This window comes from Hemitrygon akajei, unplaced genomic scaffold (assembly GCF_048418815.1).
Source record: "Hemitrygon akajei unplaced genomic scaffold, sHemAka1.3 Scf000221, whole genome shotgun sequence".
Lineage (NCBI taxonomy): Eukaryota > Metazoa > Chordata > Chondrichthyes > Myliobatiformes > Dasyatidae > Hemitrygon > Hemitrygon akajei.
This window is the reverse complement of record NW_027332104.1, coordinates 292,001-318,993: the sequence shown is the minus strand read 5'-3', so window position 1 is coordinate 318,993 and position 26,993 is coordinate 292,001. Positions and strand designations below refer to the sequence as shown.

Here is a 26,993-nt window from a genome sequence, read left to right as displayed (position 1 = left end):
ACACGCACGCACCTACAGACACACACACACAGGCACATACACACACACACGCGCACGCACGCACATACAGACACACACACACATGCACACACACACGGACACACAGACACACACACACATGCACACACACTCACACACACGCACGCACACACAGACACACACACACATGCACACACACACACACACACACCCACACACACACACACACACACACACACACACACACACACACACACAAACACACACACACACGTGCTCAGGCAGCATCAATGCAGGAGAATACAGTGTCAATGTGTTGGGCTGAGACACTTGATCTGGACTGGGAAGGAAGGGGGACGAAGCCAGAATAAGAAGGTGGGGCGGGGGTATGGAGGAGAGGGGGGAGTTCAAGCAGGCAAATGGGTGAGTCCAGGTGAGGGGGAATGCAGAGAGGAGCTGGGAGCTGATACGTGGAAGAGGTGAAGGGTCTGAAGAAGGAGGAATCTGCTGAAGGAGAGTCAATCTCTATGAGTACGGCTTCGCCGGCCGGCCCTGATTAACAATCAGCCACGGCATTATTTTTCCCCTTGAAATGTTACATATCAGTTGTGAACTCTGATCTGTTGGCCGGCTGGTGTTGCTGCCTTGCCTACCAAGGATCTGATATTTTGTGCATGAGGGGTTTGTGGTGAATGGAAACTGTGAATTCGCAACCCTCCAGAAGAAAACAAAAATGGTGGACAGCAGATCACCCACACTAAACTCATCAGTGGAAGAAACATCTTCCAGCTTCAACATTTTCTCCATCGGCCTCTTCTTCCAACCTCCAGGTACCGGGGAGTCCCCAGAGTTGAATGACTGGGCAGTCATCTCTCCTCTTTGTGGAGAGGGTTTCTCCCCGGCTTGTCTGACAGGGACACTGGACATTACCGTCCGGTACCGGGAAGAGGTGTACCAGGGGCTTCCCCTGCCTGAGGGTGGCCTCCCGTTCCCATGTTCCGGACACTCACTGTCATCCTGTTCACCTGTACAACCGAGGCTTCCTGCACTTCGGGCCCCACCGGTACCCTAGCAGGTAAGCCTGACTCCTCTTCGTGGTCTTCCGGAGCATCCACCGAGAGGCCCTTGGCCTCGGGCATTCCTGGAAATCTGGGGTTTCCCATCACTCTTGCTACTTCCCCAGGCTGTTAACTCGGATGGTTTTGGCTGAGTGAACCACACAGTCCCTCGTTTACGCTCATCATCCAGCCCAGTGCGGCCACGCACTTCCTCAAAAACAACTCGGAACGCAGGATGAATGGACAATGTTTTCAGAAAGCTCCCCCAACTTCCCCCTTGCAGGCTCCCACCAGCCTCCTCACAAAAGGACTATCTGTCCCCACGAGAATTGAAGCTCCGTCCCTCTCGACCTGGTCTGGACAAACCAGCACGAATGTATCAAGGGCCTCAGCTCCTCCCACATCTGCCTCCGAAAACTCCAGCTTCAATGACAAGTACCCATCGTACGGACAGTCATCCGTACTAAAACCCCAGATCTCTAGAGCACTGAGTGGCGTCAATGGTAAATGCGTCAAATACCGGTTGTGAAACAAACCGTACAGCAGAGTAACCTGAGAGCCGGTGGCAAGTATGGCTCCAGCATAAATACCCTCTATCCGTAGCGATACACTGGAGCTTGGCCCCACTAAGCCTTCAGGAATAGGGATTTAGCTTTAGGAGGTTCCTTGATATATTGCTGGGAACGTGTTTCCCCCCGAGATGACAGGCCATTCCTTCACTGGGTCTCTCTGCTTAGGTACCCGGAGGCTCACTCTCCGAGGGGTTTCCCGTCATTCACACTCCCACCTGAAGTGTCCCACTTCACCACAGTTATAACAGACAATACCGGCCATTCCCCTTCTCGCGGGACCCCGGCCACTAGCAGCCCTCTGCATGGTCCGTCCCCTTAGGGGGTCCGTCTCCCCATCAGCTCTATCATACGGGGGGAGGGGGTGCACCCGCTGATAACAACCGGGACATCTCAGTCCTAAACTCTGCCACGAGCTCCTTCACCACTTCCCGGGTGGGTTATCAGTGGTCACCTCAGCCAAGGGGACCACTACTGAGGTCTGTAACAACCGGGACATCTCAGTCCTAAACTCTGCCACGAGCTCCTTCACCACTCCCCTGGGTGGGTTATCAGTGGTCACCTCAGCCAAGGGGACCACTACTGAGGTCTGTATCCTGCGGACGGAGGCCTCCCACGTCTCTATCACATTCTCCTCCTCTCTTACTTCTCATTTCAGCTCGACAAATGAGGGAGGGGAGGGTCGCGTCTTACGAGACAGTCAGAGACCCCAAGTGATCAGGTCTGGCGAATGGGCGCCTTTCACCACTTGGTCCATTCTTAACTGATTCACCTCAGCCGTTTGAATGGCCCACTACTCCGCAAGCAATTTATCTGCCTCTCCAGCCCAAAGTGTAGGCAGAAAGTTTCTTCCCCTTCTCCTGAAACATGTTCTGAAACCCCGCCATGAGCTCCAATGTGCTTCCCATCGCGCCAAACACCTTTTCTAGCGTTTGCATGTGGGCCACAGAGGTAGCAAAGGGGTTCTGTGTCTTTACATATCTCAGTACAACAGCCGGCCCCTCCAAACTTTCAACCAGTCGCTGTCTTTTTCATCATCAGGGCACTGCCACTCAAACTCCTCTTCACCTTTAGGGGTGGGACTTCGTTCCCGAGAACAGGCTGAGCCTACGATAGCTGGGACTTTGAACCTGGGCATTCTGCCATTTATTCCCCAGGGAGGTAAGGGCCGCTACCAACTCAGAATGCTCAGCCCTCGCTGGAGGACTCATTGGACCTTCTACATCAGACCACTCCTTCCCGTCGCTCCGCAGAAACGAGAGCAACTTGTCTTCAAAGTCTCTGTCCCCAGCAACGGGAAACTCGGCTTCTGATTCCACACACTCACCTTCACTCCCCTCCTCCCGGGAAGTATGGACAGCCTCTGGCCCCCCTCTCCCGGGGCCCCAATAGTACCAGGCAGTTCTACTGCCGTTATGTCAGTGCGGGTCCGGACAAGAACAAAGTCTGATTCCGCACACTCGCCTTCACCCCCCTCCTCCCGGGAAGTAGGGACAGCCTCTGGCCCCCCTCTCCTGGGACCCCGATAGTACCAGGCAGTTCTACTGCCGTTATGTCAGTGCTGGTCCGGACTAGAACAAAGTCTGATTCCGCACACTGGCCTTCACTCCCCTCCTCCCGGGAAGTAGGGACAGCCTCTGGCCCCCCTCTCCCGGGGCTCCATTGGTACCAGGCATTTCTACTGCCGTTATGTCAGTGCTGGTCCGGACTAGAACAAAATCTGATTCCGCACACTGGCCTTCACTCCCCTCCTCCCGGGAAGTAGGGACAGCCTCTGGCCCCCCTCTCCCGGGGCCTCATTAGTAACAGGCAGTTCTACTGCCGTTATGTCAGTGCTGGTCCGGACTAGAAGAAAGTCTTTGCCGCCATTTTATCAAACCTCCGCTCCATCCCTGCAGCATCCATAACCACGTATCGTAATCACTTTCCCGGACTATAGCTTAACACAGACTTAAACACACAACCCACTGGATCAATGCTCAGGACAATCACACTGCATCCAATGAAATCGATCCCGGACGATACCCCACAATGGAACACCCCGGTATCCTTGGCTGCACAAGTTTAGGGAAGACGACCTCCGACTCCAACAAACTCGTGAGATTGGGGCGTGCTTGATCCCACCTCAAACCTCGGTTTGTATGGATGCTGTGTCAGTTGTTACCCTGTCACAAATTCATGCCACGAAATAACAGACAGTACACTGCATACGATTAAAGGAATTCTATTCATGAATCTTAACTGAAGGGTTCGTAAAGAATAACAAAAAGAAAAGGGCCCATTCTAATCAAACAGTCAAATATGCACAAGTTGGAGCTCAGCTTGAACTTCTCTGTCAGTCACGCGCTGGGCCCTTGGTTCACGTGAAAGCCCACACCACCTTCCGAATGTCACTCCAATCCATCTCGCTCGATATAGAGAGAGTGCAGAGGAGATTTACCAGGAAGGGAGGGCGTACCTTATGAGAATAGGTTGAGTATACTGGGCCTTTTCTCCTTGGAGCGACGGGAGGATGAGAGGTGACCAGATAGAGGTGTATTAGATGATGAGGGGAATTGGTCGTGTGGATAGCCAGAGGCTTTTTCCCAGGGCTGAAATGGCTAACACGGGGGGGCATAGTTTTAAGGCGCTTGGAATTCGGTACCAAGGGGATGTCAGGGTTAAGTTTTTTACACAGAGAGTGGCGGGTGTGTGGAATGCACTGCCAGAGATGGTGGTGGAGGCGGATACAACAGGGTTTTTTAAGAGCCTCTTAGACAGGTACACGCAGCTTATAAAAATAGAGGGCTATGTGCTAGGGAAATTCGAGACAGTCTCTACAGTAGGTTACGTGGTCAGCACAACATTGTGGGCCGAAGGGCCTGTAACGTGCTGCAAATTTCTATGTTCAAACAAACGGGTCTCCCACAGATCGTATGCTATAACCGGTTCTCTGAAGTATCTTCTCACTTTTCATCTCCTCTCGAACAGAAGTCCAAGACCAACCTTATTGTCCCTCAGCAAGAAAACCTCCCGCTGACTGGATGACACACATTCCACATCGTCCCTCATCTTCAACAATGACCCAGACAGGCCGAAAGCAGAACAGACCCTCTTACAGAGCGGTGAAACGAATTACCTACAGCATCACAGTAAAGATGTGAACCAGGGAATTACAATAGGAAGGGTGAGGAAATTTTAGAGAGGGTGCAGAGGAGATTTACCAGGATGATGCCAAGATTAGAAAGCATTTCTTCTGAGGAAAGGTTGAGGGAGCTCGGGCTTTTCTCTCTGGAGTGAAGGAGGACGAAAGGTGAATTGCTAAAGTGAATAAGATGAGAAGAGGCACAGATCGAGTGGACAGCCAAAGACACTTTTCCCAGGGCAGAAATGGACAACACATGGGGGCAGAATTTTAAAGTGACTGGAGGAAAGTATAAGGGGGGAAGGTAAGGTTTTCTTTACACACAGAGTGGTTGGTGTACGGAATACCCTGCCGGGGGTGGTGGTAGAGGCAAATACATTAGAGACATTTAAGAAACTCTTAGATAGGCACATAGGAGATGGAAAGGTGCAGGAATTGTCAGAAGGAAGGGTTAGATTGATCCTGGAGTAAGTTAAACAGTTGGCAGATGGGGGCGCTGAAGGGGCTGTACTTTGCTGTACTGTTCTTCTGTTTATTCTATACTTCTGTATTTTTGTTCATGATGTATAAATTGGTGGAGTTGCGGACAATAAAGATGTCCATCAGAGGACACACCGGGATATGGATAATCTTGGGAATGAAAGGGGTACCGTATGAGGAGTGTTTCGTGGTTCTGGTCTCTCACTGGCTGGAGTTTAGAAGAATGGGGGGGGGGGGATCTAATTGAAATCAATCAAATATTGAAAGACCTAGATCGAGTGGACATGAAGAGGATGTTTCTTATAGTTGGGGAGTCTAGGACCAGAGGCCACAGCCTCAGAACAGATAGATATCTCTTTGGGACAGATACGAGGAGGATTTTATTTATCCAGAGGGTGGTGAATCTGGAGAATTCATTGCGATAGATGCCTGTGGAGGACAAGTCATTTGGTTTATTTAAAGTGGAGGCTGATAGGTTCTTGATTAGTAAGGTTACGGGGAGAAGGCAGGAGAATGGGGATGCGAGGCATAACAAATCAGCCATGATGCAATGGGAGAGCAGAACTGATGGGTCGAATGGTCTAATTCTGCTCCTATGCTTTCTGGTAACCTTAGACTACCCTCACTGTCACCAATATCACCACTGTCATCTGTGCAGGTTGGTCTCCTTTGTCAGCAAGTTATCTGGCAACATGTGAATGAATGTGTCTTTCTTCTTTCTTTGTCAATCTTTTTATTGATTTAAAATGAGCATAGATACAGACAGGAGGAGAATGATCTCAAATATGTATATCGATAATAATACAGAAAGAGAAATAGACATTATCAAAATCATACATAGTGATAAGCTAGTATGTAATATATAATAAAAAAGAAGACAACTAATTCTCTTATCAGTTCATGAAGAAAGAAAAGAAAACTTTAAATTATTGATTGAAAAAGGAAAAAAAAAAACACTACACTAAACATAAAAGAGAAAAAAAAGGGACTGGGCAGTCCATTCTGAGGATACGACCAAAAAAAAAAGGAAGAAAGACTTTCTGATCAAATCTAAAACTTCAAAAAATAAATTGGAAGAGTATTAAATCAAATCAAATGAAAATATTGAATAGAAGGTCTCCAGATTTGCTCAAATTTAAAGGATGTATCAAATGTCCGACTTCTTATTTTCTCTAAACTTAAACAGGACATAATGGAGGAAAGCCAATAAAAGACAGCAGGTGGATTTAGAATCCTTCCAATTCATTAAAATGGCTCTCCTAGCCCATAAAGTTGAAAAAGTTATCATACGTTGAGTGGAAACAGAAATATTTCCTGCTTCTGATGGGATAACCTCAAAGATTACCATAAGTACATTAGGTTGCAGGTCCAGATCCAAGACTTTTGATAACGTTTTTAAAACATCTTTCCAAAAACTGTCTAGCTTTATACAAGACCAACACATATGAGTTAAAGTGGCCACCTGAATATTACATCTGTCACAAATAGGATTGATGTTGGAGAAAATACGTGCTAGTTCATCCTTTGACATATGGGCCCGATTCACTACCTTGTACTGTACCAAAGAATGGTGGGCACAAATAGATGAGTTATTAACCAAATAAAAAAAATTACTCCAATGATTATCTGAAAATGACTCAAGACTTCGAGATTTCAATTCCCAAGCATGTTTAATTTTATCGTTAGATATAATTCGTAAGTTCAATAGCCGTTTATAAATTATAGCTATCAGCCCTTATTGAAGTAGTTTAAGCTGAAGGTGAACATCTGTCATATCAGGTGGATAAGCAAAGGGATAATTTGGCAGCAGGCCACATAAAAAAATTCCTAATTTGTAAATATCTAAAAAAGTGTACTTTAGATAAATCATATTTATCCACTAACTGAGAAAACGACATTAAACAATCACCTAAAAACAAATCTGAAAAAGTTATTCCCTTGGTTCTCCAAATAAAAAAGGCCTTATCCAAAGTTGATGGTTTAAAAAATAATTAAATGTCTTTATTGTATTAATTTTAATAACTGATCAATGTAGAAGTAAAACAGTGGTACATCCTCCAGTAACACAATATCATTGGATGCATAAGAAATACAGAAATAATTGGAGCCACATTACAGGAACACAAATGTGTCTTTCATTACTTGGATTAAAGCCATTATTACATTGAACTGAGAAATAATTCAAATCGGTAACTAACAGAAGACTAACTTGTTTGTTAACAAGCTACAGAGATGACAGAACAACCAGATATATGCTCATGCAGATATTTCACTGACATTTAGATTTCCCACCATCTTCCCACACACCCCACAACAACCACCACCTCGTGCCCCACTCCACACCCCACGAACACCTCACACACATCACCACCGTCCATCAGCCTGTGATTCGTTTGAAGATCACAATCTGACACCTTCCTTCTCACTTCCCTCCCCCATTGTCGTGTTCACTCTTGGGCAGGACGTGCTTGCAGGGGAGCTGTTCCATCAGCATCTCACGCACCTGTGGACAGCGGTGTCAATGGTGAACAAACACAGTTAGACCGCACCGTGTGGGGACCAGGACAACAGAGAGACCCTCCTCTCATCACCTACAGAATCCATCACTTTCCACCAGGAGATTCCCTTCTCCTCCACACCAAGAACTACACCAGGAAAACTCCATTCCTTCCAAATCAGACAATTCCCATTTGTCTAAAATAACCATCCACCCCTCACCCCCACCCACAGGAATCATTTTCCCCCACACCAGGGGAACCCTCTTCCTCACAAACATGCAAATCGGTTTGTCTGGACAGTGTGGGAAATCGCCCCTCCCGCTCCCCCAGCACGTCGTGTGGAATCCCGTTCACTCCCTCCCCAGCAGCCAGACCAGGTGAGGGGAGCAGCTTAAGAAAAAGCTGTTTCTGGTTGACCCAGTTGCCTCAACAAAAGGCATAAAAGTTCAACGTTCAAAGTAAATTTATTCTCAAAGTAGGTATATGTCACCATATACAACCCTGAGATTCATTTTCTTGATGCAATTTAGAGTCAAACAGCAAAATACAACAGAATTAATGAAAAACTACACACAGACTGACAATGAATTGTAAATGATATTCTGTTCAAATAAAAAAACGTAAATAAATAATACTGAGACACGATGGGCCAATTGGCTATTTCTGCTCCTATGTCTTAGTGTTATGGCAAACAACCAGAGGTCACTGTACAATCTGTTACCAACGACATACAGTTTGTAGAAGAAGGGATGAGATCCTGTGGAATGAGCAGAGGGTGTTGGGGAAGGAGGAGAATCTCGAGGGTAATGATCTCCGGTTTACTCTGCCAGTGAGGACTGAAACAGAACGGTAGGTCAGATGACTTTGTGGCTCTGCGGCTTGTACACTCGGTAGGGATTCAGGTTCCTGAATCTCTTCTGGGACAGACACAAACTGTACAAGAGAACAGGTTGAACTTGGACCCAAGAGAAACCAATATCTTTGCAGGGAAACTAACACAGGAGGTCTAAACTAGACTGGTGGGGTGGGTCACTGAATAGCCGGTGGTCATGGGGTAAATGCCCAGAAATGGAAAAGCCTGTGAAAAGTGTTGAATACAGCCTGGTCCATCACAGGGAAAGCTCTCCCCATCTTCGAGCACATCTACAGGAAGCACTGCCACAAGACAGCAGCATCCACCATCAAGGAGCCTCACAATCCAGGCCAGGCCGCTTCTCACTGCTGCCACCGGTAAGGAGTTACAGGAGCGTTTTGTCCCATACCACCAGTTTCAGGAACAGTTATTACTCTACAACCATTAGGCTCCGGAACCATAAGACATTGGAGCAGAGTTGGGAATTTTAGTCCCTTGAGTCTGCTTTGCCATTCCATCATGGCCGATTTATTGTCCCTCTCAACCCCATTCTCCTGCCTTCTTTCCATTACCTTTGACGTTCTGCTTCGTCAAGAACCTATCAACCTCCTCCGTAAATATACTCAATGACTTAGCCTCCACAGATTCACCACCCTCTGGCTAAAGACATTTTTCCTGTTCCCTGTTCAGAACGGATGACCTCAATTTTGAGGCTGTGCTCTCTTGTCCTACACTCCCCACAATAGGGAACATCCTCTCCATATCCACTCTCTCTGGGCTTTTCAATATTCGATAGGTTTCAATGAGATTCTCCCCTCATTCTTCTAAACTCCAGTGAGTATAGGTCTGGAGACATCAAACATGCCTCAAAGTGTTAACCCTTTCATTCCTAATATCAATCTTGTGAACCGCTTCTGGGTCCTCTCCAATGGTAGTACACCTTTTGTTTAGTCTAAGTGTCGTCTGACCAATGTCTTATAAAAACTCAGCATTACATCCTTGCTTTTGCATTCTTGTCCTCTTGAAATGAATTCTAACATTGCATTTGCCTTCCTTACCACCGACTCAACTTGCAAGTTAACCTCTGGGGAATCCTGCAGGAGGTCTCCCAGGTCACTGAGTTTTCAATTTCCTCCCCATTTAATAAATAGTCCATGCTTTTATTCCTTCTGCCAATGTGCATGACCGTGCACTTCCCTACATTATATCCAGAAATCTCAGATTCCCCCTTAAATCTGGGAAATAATACCCACTGCATCCCACAAACAATGGACTCACTTTCAACGACTCACTCTTCACCTCATGTTCCTGATATTTATTTATTATTGTTATTATTTCTTTGTTTTACATTTGCACAGTTTGTTGAATTCTGCACTCTGGTTGATCACCCTAGTTGGGCAGACTTTCACTGATTTTGTTATTATCCCATAGCTTTATTGAGTAAGCCCGCAAGAAAACAAATCTCAGGGGGTGACAGAGATGTACAGTACTTTGATCATAAATTTACTTTGAACTTTGAAACTCAGTGACGTCTGGGAACAGAGCAAGGATAAATGGTGAAGGGCACACTTTGTAAATGTGGAGCGGTGACAGGGAGTTGGGGAGATTAATCCCAGGGATGAAAGGGTTAACTTACGAGGAGTGTTTTAGGTCTCTGGGCTGGAGTTCAGAAGATGGGGGGTGGGGGGTGGAAATCTCACTGATACTACCGGATATTGAAAGGCCTGGATGGGGCGGATGTGTAAAGGGTTTTGATGGGAGTGAGGGACTCCCGGATCCAAGGACACACCTCTCAGGAAAGGGACGTCTCTTTGAAACTGAGATGAGGAGGGATTTCTTGAGCCAAAGGGTGGTGAGTTTGTGGAATTTTTTGCCACAGTGAGTGGTGGAGGCCAAGTCACTTGGTGTATTTATGACAGAGATCGATAGCTTCTTCATCAATAAGAGGATTAGGGTTATGGAGAGAAAGCGTGAGAAAGGGGTTGAGGGGAGACGTGATGGGGCCAAAGGCCTAATTCTGCTCTTATCTCTTACGTTGGGTGGTGATGGAAAACAGAGAGTTGCCGGTGACTCAGGTGTTACCGTTTCTGGGTTGAGTCATTCACCGTTTATCGGGAAGGGACAGTCACTGCTCATTGAACAGGAATGACCAAAGCCACATGAACCACAATCTCCAGCCTGGGAATAAATGTGGACTACGTCTCTCACCTGACGGAGGTAGGCCTCTTGCTCCTCGGTGTTTCCCAGGTTGTTCTTCCCAATGATGAACACTTGGGCACTGTTGATCATCTCCTCACACTCGTCCTTTGACGGGAGCCCCTTCACTGGAAGATTGAGAAAAGTCCTCAGTCAGACCTTTGCCGGAGCAGGTCCAGAGGGAGCAAACCCCCAGTGTGAGGGTGGTGGTGGGGGTGAGGTCAGTGAAACAGGCCCATCGACTCCAGAGAATGCAAGACCATGACATCTGTACAAACCTCGGGTGAGGGAGAGGGGGTAGGGGACGGAGTGGAGTGGGGAGGAGCTGGGGTAAGCTGACTTTGGCAGCGGGTGAACAGGGAGGTAGACTGTCCGGGTCTAATGCTGAGCATCGGTGACCCTCGGAGATGAGACGCACAGACTGTCAGAGAGGGAAGGTGGAGTGGAGCGAGGTAGGTGTGGAAGGAGGAGCTGTATACCCCAGTACACAAAGGTGGGTCTGAGACATTTACACTAACTACGAGAAGGGTTTAATGAGGCCTCTCCCAACACTGTCACTGTATTTGCTCCTGAATATCGTGTGTGGTGTCACAGGGTGTGACTGGGATCCAAACTGGACTGAAGACACCCCCACACACCCCTCTATCAAACAAGACCTGATACCTGAGCACGTCTCTTTCTCTGGGCCAGAGGACGGCTTCTGGCTGGCCTCTTTGGAATTCGGCGGATCTGGAAATTAAATGAAGAAATTAACAGCGGTTGGCAGAGTGCAATCGTCAAATTCGGATGTCAGACTGGGACAGGAGGTAGGGGAGAGGGGTTAACTCAATGACCCTGACACACTCAGTCTCCCTCCACTGACTCTCCCTCCTGAACATCAGTCATTGTCCTCAGCCTGAGTCAGAATGAAGTTCAGGGATTGAACAGGAAGAGGAACATTCCTTTCGACAATCTCCTCCACTGACACCAGATCGTGTGGTGGACAAACACAGCCCAGGTTCTCCAGTCATTGCTTCCTGGGTTCCCATGAGTTCAGTACGTCTTTGCAATGTGGGAGGACACAGGAACAGAGACATGGGAGAGGTGAAAACAGCGAAACATCATCCCCCTCTCCCTCCACTGACTCTCCTCCAAAATCTCTGCCACTTCCGATAGCAGCATTGGGATAAAATTAAAGGACTGACAGTGGGGATCAGCATTCCCTTCAATGATTGCTACCTCTCATTCCCGAGCTGGACTGTCCAGCTGTGGGCCTGTGAATGTCCAGTATCCCTTTTCTCCACATCCACTGCCCCCACCCAAACTCTCAGCACCACTCCTCCCCGGCTGTTCTTCCTCTTTGTCCCACACCCCAGACTTCCCTCACATCCCCAATTACACTCCTCCTCCACCCCACTCTTTCCTATCCTCTCCCTCCCTTCTCCAATGCTCCCATCCCCTCCCCTCCATTAAAATCGTGACGTGGTCCCAGATTAGGTTAGTTGTGGCGGGGGGCGGAGGGGGGGAGGTGGTGGTGATTTCTGGTCACCTCATTATAGGAAGGTTGTGGAAGCTTTAGAAATGGTGCAGAGTAGATTTACCAGGATGCTGCCTGCATTAGGGAGCTTGTCTTATGAGGAATGTTTGAGGGAGCTAGAGATTTCCTCTTTGCGTTGATGGACATACTTTATTGATCCCGAGGGAAATTGGGTTTCGTTACAACCGCACCAACCAAGAATAGTGCAGAAATATAGCAATATAAAACCATAAATAATTAAATAATAACGTTAATCGTGCCAAGTGGAAATAAGTCCAGGACCAGACTATTGGCTCAGGGTGTCTGACACTCCGAGGGAGGAGTTGTAAAGTTTGATGGCCACAGGCAAGAATGACTTCCTATGATGCTGGAGAGGTATGTAGGGGGGTTTAGATTGATCTCAGAGTAGTTTAAAAGGTCAGCACAGCCTGTACTGTCTACGTTCTGTGTTCTATGTCTGGCTGGACAACGTCACCTGGAACCGGGGTGTGGGGGGGAATCCGAGGGAGGAGATCACTGACCATAGGCAAGTCAGCTAACTGGAAAACGCAGCACACTGTATGTGTTAATGACTCGGGATGTCCCAGACAAACCCAGCCAGGTTCTCCAGTCATTGCTTCCTGGGTTCCCACGAGTTGAAACCTCTAACCCCACACAGTCCGCCTGTATCACTCACTCCTCCCTCTTTAGTCAACCCTCTTCTTTCATCTCACTTCCCATCCTTCACTCTTTACCACCATCCCTCCTGTCTGAGACACTGAAATCCCTCCACTCAAATCTACCCCACCCCACAGACACAACTCTCGCCATTCACTCCATCTTTCTCCTGCTAGACACTCTATCCCTCCCTCTCCCAGACACCACCACACTGGCTCCTCAGTTTGTCTGCTACTCACCCAATACATCCCACGTTCCTCTATTACTCTCTCCAAAAACTGGGGTCCACCATCCCTCCACCTTCCCTCTCCATCCTGTCACAGTTCCTGCCTCTCCTCTCTCATTGCTCACCAGTCTCTTCCCTCTGATCTGTCATCCTCTCTGACCTCTCCAGAACATCTCTCTGACCGTTACTCCATTACTCTCTGCTCAATCATCCCTTCTCACTCTGTCCACAAGCCACAGTTCCTCACATCCCCCCCCCACCTACAGACCATCAAACCCAGCCCCAACCCTGATGAAGGGTCCCAGGCCGAAACGTCGACTGTTTACTCTTCCCAATAGATGCTGCCTGACCTGCTGTTCCTCCAGCACTTTGAGTGTGTTGCCCCAATCCTGAACCTATTCATCACCCCATGATACAACATTTTCACAAAGACTCATCAAATCATCACCATTCTCCGATGCCCAAGTCCCCCAACACCCTCTGATGCCCAAACACTTCAAATACCACCCAATAACTTGACGTATCATAGCCCTGTCCAATCTCCACACAACGTCCCATATTCAGCAGGTGTCCAGTGTATTCCCACCCTCTATCTGGGCTACGGTTCTCCAGACATCCATTCCGATCCCCACACAATGACCAGTCTCCAATCCCTTGGCCACCTCATCCCAACTCCACCCGTCTGACAAGCCCAGTGTCAGCCAGTGATTCCCTGAACCCCACTGATCCCTGTCAAATCCTCGCTGCCCTTCTTAAACAATGGAACAACATTCCCCATGTTCCAGGCACCAGGAGAGTGAAGAAACAAACATTCCCACAGTATTTCCTTCAATGATCCCCACCACTGATTCCTGATCTGCACTGTCCAGCTGTGGACCTGTGAATCTTCAGCATCACCATCTTCTTCCATCTCTTCCCCCTTCTCATCCCTCATTCTCCCTTCCAGTCTGCATTTCTCCTCCACTCAGCCCTCTCTCCCACCCACTTTGCCATACATTTCTCCCACTTCCATCTCTCCAGTAACCATTCCACCCCTCCTCTCCCTGTCACATTCCCCTCTATTTCATTGTTTGCACTCCCTCCTGCCCTCCCCTTCCTTCCCAACTATCCCTCTTTCCCTTCCGGTCACCATTGCTAATGACGAAGCAAATACCTCCGCAAGGGCTTCTGATTATTTCTTCCCCACCCTGCTACAAAGTCCAAGCCTGGCCCCTGGGGATTTATCCAAGTCAATATGCTCTGAGGCTGCAAATGCACTGGCCTACTGGACCAGCCTCCAGACAAGGAAACGTGTACCATTTCCAGAGGCCGTGAACGCTACTCTAATCAGAAGCAGGGTTTGAACTGACCCCATCGTTTACATCCACTGTACCGCACATCTAACAAGTGAACCGGGCTGGGAAACAGCATCTTCCCCCAGGATGTTAGACCTTTTAACACCCCACTGCCATCCAGCACACATGTACACCCTGTCTAAATGCCCTGCCGCCCCAAACCCCCACACTCCCTAATTCACAGATACATTCTCATCCTGCACAGGTCACTTTTCATCTTTAACGTATTGATATTGCTGCTTGTTCTAATATCACAGTGTCAGTAACAATATAGTGTTTTACATAAACATTCACCTCTCTGCCTTCAGGCCATGAAACTCAGGGTCAGAGCTGGATCGTAACTGTGTGTACTGTGTATGGATATACAGGACTGTGCAGAGGAATTCAGCACACATATATATCTCGGGTGCCCAAGACTTTGACAAAGCACTGTATTTGTCAATGCCAGGCAGAGAGTGAGTTTGTAAATCTGACGGGAGCACAGGATGGTGGGGCTGGAGTGCCATGGTAGAGGTGTAGGACAGGTGGCACAGGAGGAGTGTTGAGGTGGGTGGAGGGGGTAGATCTGTGGGTGAAGACACACACAGCCACAAAACACCAGGCAAGGTCGAATTCCAAACAATCGGTTTATTAATCCAAACAGCATGTCAATTTGGTGCTTCCCTCCCATGTCCCTTGTCTTTCTCCCTAATCATGATTCTCCTCTTACTGTATTTTACAGTGTGAGATTGAATCCATACAGACAGAAGAATTCACACCTGGGCTCGTGTCTCCTGCTGGGACAGAGGATGATTTCTGGGTGCGTTCTCCAGACACTGACCCGTCGGTCTGTTTCCCTGTGGAACTACCTGTGTGTAGAATAGAGGAACAGAGAGAGTGAGAGAGTGGAGACACTGAAGCAATCATCATGAGCCAGAGGAACAGAGGAATAGGTGTGTGTAGAAACCAACATCACACAGGGTCTCTCCACTGTCTCTCCCAATTCCCTGTCACCCCTGATCATTCCCTTCAGTGGGAGTCGGGACGAAGTTCAGGGATCCACATGGGGATCAGGGTTTCCTTCAATGATCCCCACCACTGATTCCTGACCTGCACTGTCCAGCTGTGGGTCTGTACACTTCCAGTTTCACTCCATCTTTTTCCTGTTAGACACTCCGTCCCTCTCCCCCCCATTCACCACCACACTGTCTCTTCAGTCTGCATCTGCTACTCACCCAGTACATCCCACTTTCATCTAGTGGGGTCCACCATCCCTCCACCTTCCCTCTCCATCCTGTCACAGTTTCTGCCTCTCCTCTGTCATTCCTCACCAGTCTCTTCCCTCTGATCTGTCAGTGTTTCTCTCTGACCTCTCAGAACATCTCTTTGATACTTACTCCATCACTCTCTTCTCAATCTTCCTTCTCACAGTGTCTAAAAGTCACAGTGGCTCACTACCTCACCCACATCCATCAAACTCAACCCAGTTCTGACATTATTTATCACCCATGATACAACCTTTTCACAAAGACCCATCAAACCTCCAATATTCTCTGATGACCAAGTCCCCCAACACCTTCTGCCCAAACACTTCAAAACCCAATACGAGGAGGAGAAAATGGCGGTGTGACGCAGTGAGCACGGCCTCTCTGGAGATGGATATCCATTACTTATTAAGTAGGGATCCGTGCACAATCCTGATTTGATGGAGACAGACGTGAGAGCGTGGAGGAACATCTGGAGAAACTTCTGAAACGCCCGCTTCGCTGCCGCTGCTACTGTGCGGTCCGGAATCTCCGGAGGAGAGGCTTCCGAGACCTCGGCTTTGCTTGTTTCGGCGGCCGGGACGAGGTAGAAGGTGCTCAGCAGGGGATGGCGCTCGGGAGGCTGTATCGGAGGGGCTGGTCGGAGGCTCAAAGTTTTCGGACGGACTCAGAGTCTGCTGTCATCAGTTGTCAGTGCCTGGAAGTTTATGGCAGGGAGAGTTTCTCCCTTTTGCTGCCGATATCGGGACTATTGGAGTCAATCGGGATGAGACTTTTTCTTAAACCATGCCCATGGTCTGCTCTTTATCAAATTATGGTATTGCTTTGCACTGCTGTAACTATATGCTATAATTACATTAATTATGGCACCCTGCCCTACCCATCTCCCATCCAGCCTGACTTCCACTTCTATTAGCCCTCCTTCCTGTCTACTTCTCCATTCACACTCTCCGTTTCCACCCTTCCACTCACCATTCTCCACCCCCTCCGCTCCCTGATACACTATACTCCATTTCCTTGTTTACACTCTCTTCTGCCCTCCCCTCCCTCCTCACCTTCCTCCTCCCCTTCTAGTCACCGTTTCCCAATGACCAGAAAACCATACGGTACAGGAGCAGAATTAGGCCATTTGGCCAATAATTTTCCTCCTCCTGCCTCTCTCCCTTCTTGAAGAGTGGAGTGACAGTGGGGTGAAGGACAGCTTTTCCTTCTTCCAGAACCACGTCAGAATCAACTGATTTTTGAAAGATCATTACTAATACCTCCACAATCTCTTCAGCCACCTCGTTCAGAACTCTGGGCTGCATATGATCCGGTTCTGGTGAATTATCTGCCCTCAAACCTTTTACTTTCCCAACAACCATCTCCCTCGTAATGGCGACTTCACATACTTCTACCCATTGTCACTCTGCACATTCTGGCATACTGCTATTGTCTTCAACAGTGAAGACTGATGCAAAATATGTCTTCAGTTCATCCATTTGTTGAGCAAGTTTGTAAATCTGGATGGAGCAAAGGATGTGGGGAATGGCAATGGTGGACTGCCATGGGAGGGGGTGGGACAGGTGGCAGAGAAGGATGGCTCGGGGTGGGGAGGGTACAGTCAAGCCCGCCCTGAGGCAGCATGCAATATAATTTGATTCCAAACAATTGGTTTACTGATTCCAGAATGTCTCTCGTGCTTCTTGCTCCCTCCTCTCTTCCTTCACCTTGTCCCAACCATGATTCCCCTCTCCCTGCCCCCTTTCCACTCTCAGTCCACACAGACCATCAGGTTCATTATCACTACGTCAGGATTTTTTCTGCGGCAACAGTACAAGTCAACACGTAATATTACTACATTACTTTGTCTTGTACCTTCGTCCCACAGGAGTGATGATCCATTTCACTTCATACATGTACAACATTGAATGACAATAAATTTGAACTTGAAATGGCTCATGAAACCTTCCAGGTCAAAGAGTTATTCAATGACACACTTTCACAAGACTTGGTACCTGAGGTATTCCCTCCAGCTGGGATAGAAGTTGTGTCCTGGGAAAAATCTCCAGTGGATGATCCTTCAGACTGTTTCCTTGTGGAAGTCCCAGGATCTGGAATAGAGGAATGAAGAAACAGATCATTAGATAAGACATGAGTCTGAGGAAAATGGGACTGGGAGTGTGAAGAAACCAACGTTATCTGTCTCCCTTCACTGACTCTCCCTCCCAAACCACCATGACTCCAGGTCTCTCACCTCAGAATCAGGGTGAATTTCTGCAAACAAACATGGTGATGAGAGATCCCTTCAGTGAACCCCACCACCAATTCCTGAGCTTGCATACTCCTCTGGGCTGATGGTCAAACCTGCATCTGCTTCTCACCTTCAACCTCTCCACTCCATCCTCCACCTCTTTCTGCTCTCTCATCCTCTACAAAACCTACAGTGCCTCCTCCCCTCAAAGCCAACCCAAACCTAACCACAATCCAGACCGTTTCCATCACACCATGAAGGTAATCTTTACTCAAAGATACCAGATTACTTCAAACATTCACCATTCTCCATTGACAAGTCCAACAATGCTCTCTAATACCCCAACTCTTCAAAAACTCCCCAATATCACTAACCTCCATGGACTCACCAGGTTTTCAGTGAGTCCCCACCTGGCCACTGGGGCCTTGGCCCTCTCGGTGTTTCCCACCATCCCCAACACACAATGATCATTGTCCGATCCCTCATCCATCCCATCCTAACACGACCCATTTGATCAGCACAGACTCAGTCAGTGATCCCTGAAGCCTATGTATCTAATTCCCGGGATACTGACCACGTAACCCTCCCACTGGCTGTCAAACCCACCGTCACCCTCAGCGAGGACCCTGTCCATCCCTCACCCAGATCCTGACCCTTCCTGAAGGTGACTCAGACATCCCCAGTGACCACTCACATCCCTCACTCAGCAAAGCCAAGGGACGCAGTCCTCATGCTCTGGTCACCAACCCACCTCACCCGGCCCCATGAACTAAACTCAGACCAAGGTCATTACTGCCCACGTTATAATTGTACAACACCCTCCCTTGTAGTGATCCTGGATAGTGTTGAAATTTGTCACAGGGAGGAGAGAGGAACCTCTCACTCCATCATTCACACCCCATTCCCCGGAATCCAGCAGGTAAACTGATCGCTGAGAAGCTGTATTTTACAGTGTGAGATTGAATCCATACAGACAGAAGAATTCACACCTGGGCTCGTGGTTCCTGCTGGGACAGAGGATGATTTCTGGGGGTGTTCTCCAGATACTGACCCATCGGTCTGTTTCCCTGTGGAACTACCTGTGTGTGGAATAGAGGAACAGAGAGAGTGAAAGAGTGGAGACACTGAAGCAATCATCATGAGTCAGAGGAACAGAGGAATAGGTGAGTGTAGAAACCAACATCACACAGGGTCTCTCCACTGTCTCTCCCAATTCCCTGTCACACCTGATCATTCCCTTCAGTGGGAGTCGGGACGAAGTTCAGGGATCAACATGGGGATCAGGGTTTCCATCAATGATTCCCACCACTGATCCCTGACCTGCACTGTCCAGCTGTAGGTCTGTACACTTCCAGTATCACTCCATCTTTTTCCTGATAGACACTCCGTCCCTCCCCCTACACCCCCCCCCCCACGAATCAGGTTTATCATCACTCACGTGTCATGAAATTTGCTTTTTTTTTGCAGCAGAAAACTGCAATACATAAGACTTTGTCATTAAAACTACTACCGAACCGTGTTGTGCACGTTGGCCCCACAATGTTTCATTTCACTATATCGATGTGCATGGTTGAACGTCAATACACTTGGGACTTGAATTGGCTCATGAGAGCTTCCAGGTTACAAAGTTATGGAATGACACACTTCCACAAGACTTGGTACCTGAGACTGTATCTCGAGCTGGGACTGAAGAAGTTTCCTGGGAAAAATCTCCAGAGGATGACGTTTCAGCCTGTTTCCCTGTGGGAGTCCCAGGACCTGGAATAAAGGAATGGAGAAACAGGAGAGTGGAAACACAGAAACAGATCATTAGGCAAGAGCAAACACGAGGAAATCTTCAGATGCTGGAAATTTAAACAACAACACACACAAAATGCTGGGGGAACACAGCAGGCCAGGTAGCATCTATAGGGAGAAGTGCTGTCAACGTTTCGGGCCGAGACCTTTCATCAGGACTAACCGAAAGGAAAGATAGTAAGATTTGAAAGTAGTGGGGGAGGGGGAAATGCGAAATGATAGGAGAAGACCGGAGGGGTTGGGATGAAGCTAAGAGCTGGAAAGGTGATTGGCGAAAGTGATACAGAGCTGGAGAAGGGAAAGGATCATGGGACGAGAGGCCTCAGGAGAAAGAAAGGAGGGGGGGAACACCAGAGGGAGATGGAGAACAGGCAAACAACTAAATATGTCAGGGATGAGGTCAGAAGGGGAGGAGGGGCATTAACAGAAGTTAGAGAAGTCAATGTTCATGCCATCTGGTTGGAGGCTACCCAGCCGGTATATAAGGTGTTGTTCCTCCAACCTGAGTTTGGATTCATTTTGACAGTAAAGGAGGCCATGGATAGACATATCAGAATGGGAATGGGACGTGGAATTAAAATGTGTGGCCACTGGAAGATCCTGCTTTCTCTGGCGGACCAAGCGTAGGTGTTCAGCGAAACGGTCTCCCAGTCTGCGTCGGGTCTCACCAATATATAAAAGGCAGCACCGGGAGCACCAGACGCAGTATACCACACCAGCCGACTCACAGGTGAAGTGTCGCCTCACCTGGAAGGACTGTCTGGGGCCCTGAATGGTGGTGAGGGAGGAAGTGTAAGGGCAGGTGTAGCACTTGTTCCGTTTACAAGGATAAGTGCCAGGAGGGAGATCGGTGGGAAGGGATTGGGGGGGACGAGTGGACAAGGGAGTCGTGTAGGGAGCGATACCTGCGAAAAGCAGAAAGGGGGGGGAGGGAAAAATGTGCTTGGTACTGGGATCCCGTTGGAGGTGGCGGAAGTTACGGAGAATTATATGTTGGACCTAGAGGCTGGTGGGGTGGTAGGTAAGCACAAGGGGAACAGTATCCTGAGTGGGGTGGTGGGTGGATGGGGTGAGGGCAGATGTGCGGGAAATGGGAGAGATGTGTTTGAGAGCAGAGTTGATGGTGGACGAAGGGAAGCCCCTTTGTTTAAAAAAGGAAGACATCTCCTTCATCCTGGAAAGAAAAGCCTCATCCTGAGAGCAGATGCGGCGGAGATGGAGGAATTGTGAGAAGGGGATAGCATTTTTGCAAGGGACAGGGTGGGAAGAGGAACAGTCCAGGTAGCTGTGAGAGTCTGTAGGCTTATAGTAGATATCAGTAGATAAGCCGTCTCCAGAGATGGAGACCGAAAGATCAAGAAAGGGGAGGGAGGTGTCGGAAATGGACCAGGTCAATTTGAGGGCAGGGTGAAAGTTGGAGGCAAAGTTAATGAAGTCGACGAGCTCAGCATGTGTGCAGGAGGCAGCGCCAATGCAGTCGTCGATGTAGCGAAGGGAAGGAGGGGGATGGATACCCGTATAGACTTGGAGCATGGACTGTTCCACAAAGCCAACAAAAAGGCAGGCATAACCGGGACCCATACGGATGCCCATGGCTACACCCTTTCAAATCTCTTACTATCTTTCCTTTCGGTTAGTCCTGACGAAGGGTCTCGGCCCGAAACGTCAACAGCGCTTCTCCCTATAGATGCTACCTGGCCTGCTGTGTTCCACCAACATTTTGTGTGTGTCATTAGGCAAGACATGAGTCTGAGGGAAAGGGGACAGGGAGTGTGAAGAAACCAACATTATCCATCTCCCTACACTGACTCTGCCTCCCAAACCACCATGACTCCAGGTCTCTCTCCTCAGCATGAATTTCTGTAAATGAACATGTCAATGAGGGTTCCCTTCAGTGAATCCCACCACCATTTCCCGAGCCTGCAGACTCTTATGTCCAAGTGGTCAAGAATGAATCATCTTCTCTCCTTCAGCCTCTCCAGTCCAACATCCACCCCTCTCTGCTCACTCATTCCACCTCACACTCTCCAAACCCAATCCTGACCCTATTCAACACATCACAAAATCAATCTCTACATAAAGATACGTTACTTCAAACCTTCACCATTCTCCACAGCCAAGTTCAACAATGCACTCTCATGTCCCAACTCTTCAAAAACTCCTCAATATCACAAACCTCCATGGACTCACCAGGTATCCAGTGAGTTCCTTCCTGGCCACTGGGGCCTTGGCCCTCTCAGTGTTTCCCACCATCCCCAACACACAATGACCACTGTCCTATCCATTATCCATCCCATCCTAACACTACCCATTTGATCAGCACAGACTCAGTCAGTGATCCCTGAAGCCTATGTATCTAATTCCCGTGATACTGACCACGTAACTCTGCCACTGGTTGTCAACCTTACCGTCAACCTCCGAGAGGACCCTGTCCATCCCTCACCCAGATCCTGACCCTTCCTGAAGGTGACTCAGACATCCCCAGTGACCACTCACATCCCTCACTCAGCAAAGCCAAGGGACTCAGTCCTCATGCTCTGGCCACCAACCCACCTCACCCGGCCCCATGAACTAAACTCAGACCAAGGTCATTACTGCCCTCGTTATAATTGTACAACACCCTCCCCTGTAGTGATTCTGGATGGTGCTGAAATTTGTCACAGGGAGGAGAGAGGAACCTCTGACTCCATCATTCACACCCCATCCCCTGCATCCAGCAGGTAAACTGATCCCTGAGACGCTGTATTTTACAGTGTGAGATTGAATCCATACAGACATAGGAATTCACACCTGGGCTCGTGTCTCCTGCTGGGACAGAGGATGATTTCTGGGGGTGTTCTCCAGACACTGACCCATCGGTCTGTTTCCCTGTGGAACTACCTGTGTGTAGAATAGAGGGACAGAGAGAGTGAGAGAGTGGAGACACTGAAGCAATCATCATGAGTCAGAGGAACAGAGGAATAGGTGCATGTAGAAACCAACATCACACAGGGTCTCTTCACTGTCTCTCCCAACTCCCTGTCACCCCTGATCATTCCCTTCAGTGGGAGTCGGGACGAAGTTCAGGGATCAACATGTGGATCAGGGTTTCCTTCAATGATCCCCACCACTGATTCCTGACCTGCACTGTCCAGCTGTGGGTCTGTAAACTTCCAGTATCACTACCTCTCCAGCCACCTCTCACCCCGTCCACTCAATCGCCCCTTCGTAGCCCCCAATTTCCCCTCCATGCAGTTCAACTCTGAGCGATTATGCAGAAAGTTTGAAGTTAATAACTCATCATGGGTGATTGATATGTTCGTAGCCTAAATTAGAAGGAGATGAGTTATTAACTTCAAACTTTATACATAAGCACTGAAGGAGTTGACCTGCATGTGCATATAACGAGAGCTGTATAACTCATCTCCTTCTACCTTAGGCCACGAACCTATCAATCACCCCTGCTGTGGACACTTTCTGGAGGTCCAAGATCCGTATACTCCACGACCGCTGGACTAAGTGTGTAAATGTAGGAGGGGACTATGTTGAAATATAAATGTGCTCGTTTTTCTAAAATTGACCCCTTCTACCTTAGGCCACAAACCTATCAATCACCCCTCGTATACACAGCTGGAGGTTTGTGTGCCTGTCAATGTGGAGTGAACAGTGAGTTTGTAACTCTGGTGGGAGCCAAGGATATTGTGAATGACGCGATGGAGAACTGCGGTCGGGATGTGGGAGAGCTGGCAGTGAAGGAGTACTGGGAGGAGGTGTTGGGGGGGATACTGTAGAGTGGGTGAAGACACACCGAGCCCTAAAACACCAGGGAACATGATTTGATTCCAAATAATTAGTTTATTGATCATTACAGAATGTCTCTCTGGTGCTTCCAGCTCCCTCCCCTTTTTTCCAGCCATGATTCCCCTCTCATTGCCCCCTTCCAATTCTCAATCCACAATGGAGACCCATCTCGAGATTCAGGTTTATCATAGCTCACATATGTCATTAGATTTGCTGTTTATTTTCTGCGGCAGCAGTGCAGTACAATACATAAAATTATGACATTAAAGTTACTGTCCATTGCACCTTGGACTCAGAGGAATGATGTTTAATTTACTATTTTCATACACATGGCTGATTGACGATTAACTTGAAATTGAATTGGCTGATGGGAGCTTCCAGGTTACAAATTTACTGAATGACACACTTGCATGAAATTTGATACCTGAGGTTGTGTCTCCTGCTGGGACAGAAGATGTTTCTTGGGAAAAGACTCCTGTGTATGACCCTTCAGACAGATTCCTTGTGGGAGTCCCAGAATCTGGAATAAAGGAATGGAGAAACAGGAGAGTGGAAACACTGAAACAGATCATTAGGCAAGACATGAGTCTGAGGAAAAGGGGACTGGGAGTGTGAAGAAACCAGCATTCTCTCTCTCACTGTATTCAAACCCACATCCACCACTTGACTGACAGCTCCTTCCACACTCACAGTACTCTCCGAGTGAAGAAGTTGATGCTTAAGTTGACCCTGAACGACATCACCTTTCACCCTTAACCCATAACCTCTAGTTCTGCACTTATGCAATGTCAGTGGAAAAACCCAGACTGTATTTACACTACCAATACCCCTCATCATTTTATATACCTCAATCCAATCTCCATTCTCCTTCTCTCCAGGGAATGGGGTCCCAACCTACTGAACCTTTCCAGTAACACAGGTCCTGAAGACCCAGCAATATCCTTGCAAATTTTCTCTGCACTCTTTCCAAACTTATTGATATCTTTCCTGTAGGTACATGACCAGAACTTTACACAATATTCCAAATTCAGCCTCACCAATGTCCTATACAATTTCAACATAACATCACAACTACTGTACTCAATACTTTGATTCATGAAGGCCAAACTCCCAAAAGCTCTCCGCGACCCTATCTACCTGTGTTGCCATTTTCAAGTAATTATGAATCTCTATTCCCAGATTGAACAGGGAATGATCCTTCACTGACACCAGATCGGGTGGTGGACAAATCCAGCCCAGGTTCTCCAGTCATTGATTCCTGGGTTCCCACAAGTTTAGTATGAATATGAACCAGTCAGAGAACTGTGGTGTGGGGCAACGGCACTGGAGAGATGGGCAGAAACCATCGACCAGCATCAAAGAGGTCAAACCTCTAACCCCACACAGCCCATCCCGTACTATTCACACCTCCCTCTTTAGTCAAAGCTCTTCTTTCACCTCATATCTCCGTCTTTAGTCTTCACCATCCATCCCTCCTCTCAATTCTCCCCCATCCCAGATACAACTCTCACCATTCACTCCGTCTTTCTCCTGTTAGACACTCCATCCCTCTCCAGCCCAGTCACCACCACACTGTTTCCCCAGTCCGTCGGCTATCACCTAGTACATCCCACTTTCCTCTAATACTCTGTCCAACAACTGGGGTCCACCATCTCTCCACCTTCCCTCTCCATCCTGCCACGGTTCATGCCTCTCCTCTCTGATTCCTCACCAGTCTCTTCCCTCTGATCTGTCAGTCTTTCTCTCTGACCTCTCTGAACATCTCTTGCACAGTCCAATATTCAGGTTTCCTGTGAATTCCAGCCCTCCAACTCGGCTACATTTCTCCAGGCATCTCCTCCGATCCCAACATGATGACCGGTCTCCATTCCCTTAGCCACCCCACCGCAATTCCACCCATTTGATCAGCCCAGTGTTACCCACTGATCCCCTGAACCCCGCTTATCGCTGTCACGTCCTCACATAAGAACATAAGAAATACGAGCAGGAGTCGGCCATCTGGCCTGTCGAGCCTTCTCCACCATTCAATAAGATCATGGCTGATCTGGCCATGGACTCATCTCCACCTACCTGCCTTTTCCCTATCACCCTTAATTCCCCTACCATGCAAAAATCTATCCAACCTTGTCTTAGAACCATTTACTGAGGATGTCTCCACTGTTTCATTGGGCAGAGAATTCCACAGATTCACTACGCTCTGGGAAAGCAGTTTCTCTTCATCTCTGTCCTAAATCTACTCCCCCAAATCTTGAGGCTGTGTCCCCTCGTTCTGGTCTCACCTATCAGTGGAAACAACTTTTCTGCCTCTATCTTATCTATTACTTTCATAATTTTATATATTTCTGTATGATCTCCTCTCATTCTTCTGAATTGCAGCAAGTACTGTCCCAGCGACTCAATCTCTCCTCACAGTGTAAACCCCTCAGTTCTGGAAACAATTTGGTGAGCCTCCTCTGCACCGCCTCTAAAGCCAGTATATCATTCCTCAAGTAAGGAGACCAGAACTGCATGCAGTCTCCAGGTGTGGCCTCACCAGTACCCTGTACAGTTGCGTGCTCCCTGCTTTTAAGTTCAATCCCTCTAGCAATGAAGGCCAACATCCCATTTGCCTTCTTGATAGCCTGCTGCACCTGCAAACCAACATTCTGTGATTCATGCACAAGCACTCCCAAGTTTCTCTGCTCAGCAGCATGTTGTGATTTTTTAATCACTTAAATAATCTGCTTCTCCATTTTTCCTTCCAAGGTGGATGACCTTGTATTTACCAGCATTATATTCCATCTGCCAGACCCTTTCCCACTCGCTGAACCCATCTATATTTCTCTACAGACTCTCCGCATCTTCTACACAATTTGCTTTTTCACTTAATTTAGTATCATCTGCAAACTTAGATACACTGCACTCAGTCTCCTCTTTCAGATCGTTAACTGATTGCCAACCAGAGTAACACTCGTGTATCTCAACTCTGCTTTCTATTAGATAACCAATCCTCTATCCATGCTAACACATCACCCCCTACTCTATGCATCCTTATCTCATGGATAAGTCTTTTATGTGGTGGCTTATCAAACACCTTCAAGAAATCTAAGTAAATAACATTTATCTGTTCCCCTCTATCCACTGTGCTCGTCCTTGCTGCCCTGCTTAAACAACAGAACAACATTCGCCACATTTCAGGCACCAGTGGAGATCGATGAACCATCATCGCCACAGTTTTTCCTTCAATGATCCCCACCACTGATTCCACTGATCTGCACTGTCCAGCTGTGGACATGTGAATCTTCAGCATCATCATCTCCACCCATCCCTCCCCAACTCTATGGGACCATCTCATATCCAATTCTCCCCTCCAACTTCCCTTTCCACTCCATTAGCCCTCCTTTCCACGCACTTCTCCATTCACTCTCCCCATTTCCATCCCTCCACTCACCATACTCTCCCTGACACAT

The 26,993-nt window shown here is 48.1% G+C and overlaps 1 protein-coding gene across 1 annotated transcript in view; it reads right to left on the bottom strand.

The window, feature by feature from the left end:
• Positions 1-7,632: 7,632 nt before the first annotated feature.
• LOC140724448 (uncharacterized) overlaps positions 7,633-26,993 on the bottom strand; it is a 41,422-nt gene continuing 22,061 nt past the window's right edge. The window contains exons 5-13 of the mRNA XM_073038898.1: positions 23,969-24,064; positions 22,555-22,644; positions 19,630-19,725; positions 18,957-19,046; positions 17,732-17,827; positions 15,249-15,338; positions 11,421-11,486; positions 10,770-10,885; positions 7,633-7,713 (exon numbers count right to left, since the gene is read on the bottom strand). Of these exons, the coding sequence (XP_072894999.1) occupies positions 7,633-7,713; positions 10,770-10,885; positions 11,421-11,486; positions 15,249-15,338; positions 17,732-17,827; positions 18,957-19,046; positions 19,630-19,725; positions 22,555-22,644; positions 23,969-24,064 (821 nt within the window). The remainder of the gene's footprint in view (positions 7,714-10,769; positions 10,886-11,420; positions 11,487-15,248; positions 15,339-17,731; positions 17,828-18,956; positions 19,047-19,629; positions 19,726-22,554; positions 22,645-23,968; positions 24,065-26,993) is intronic.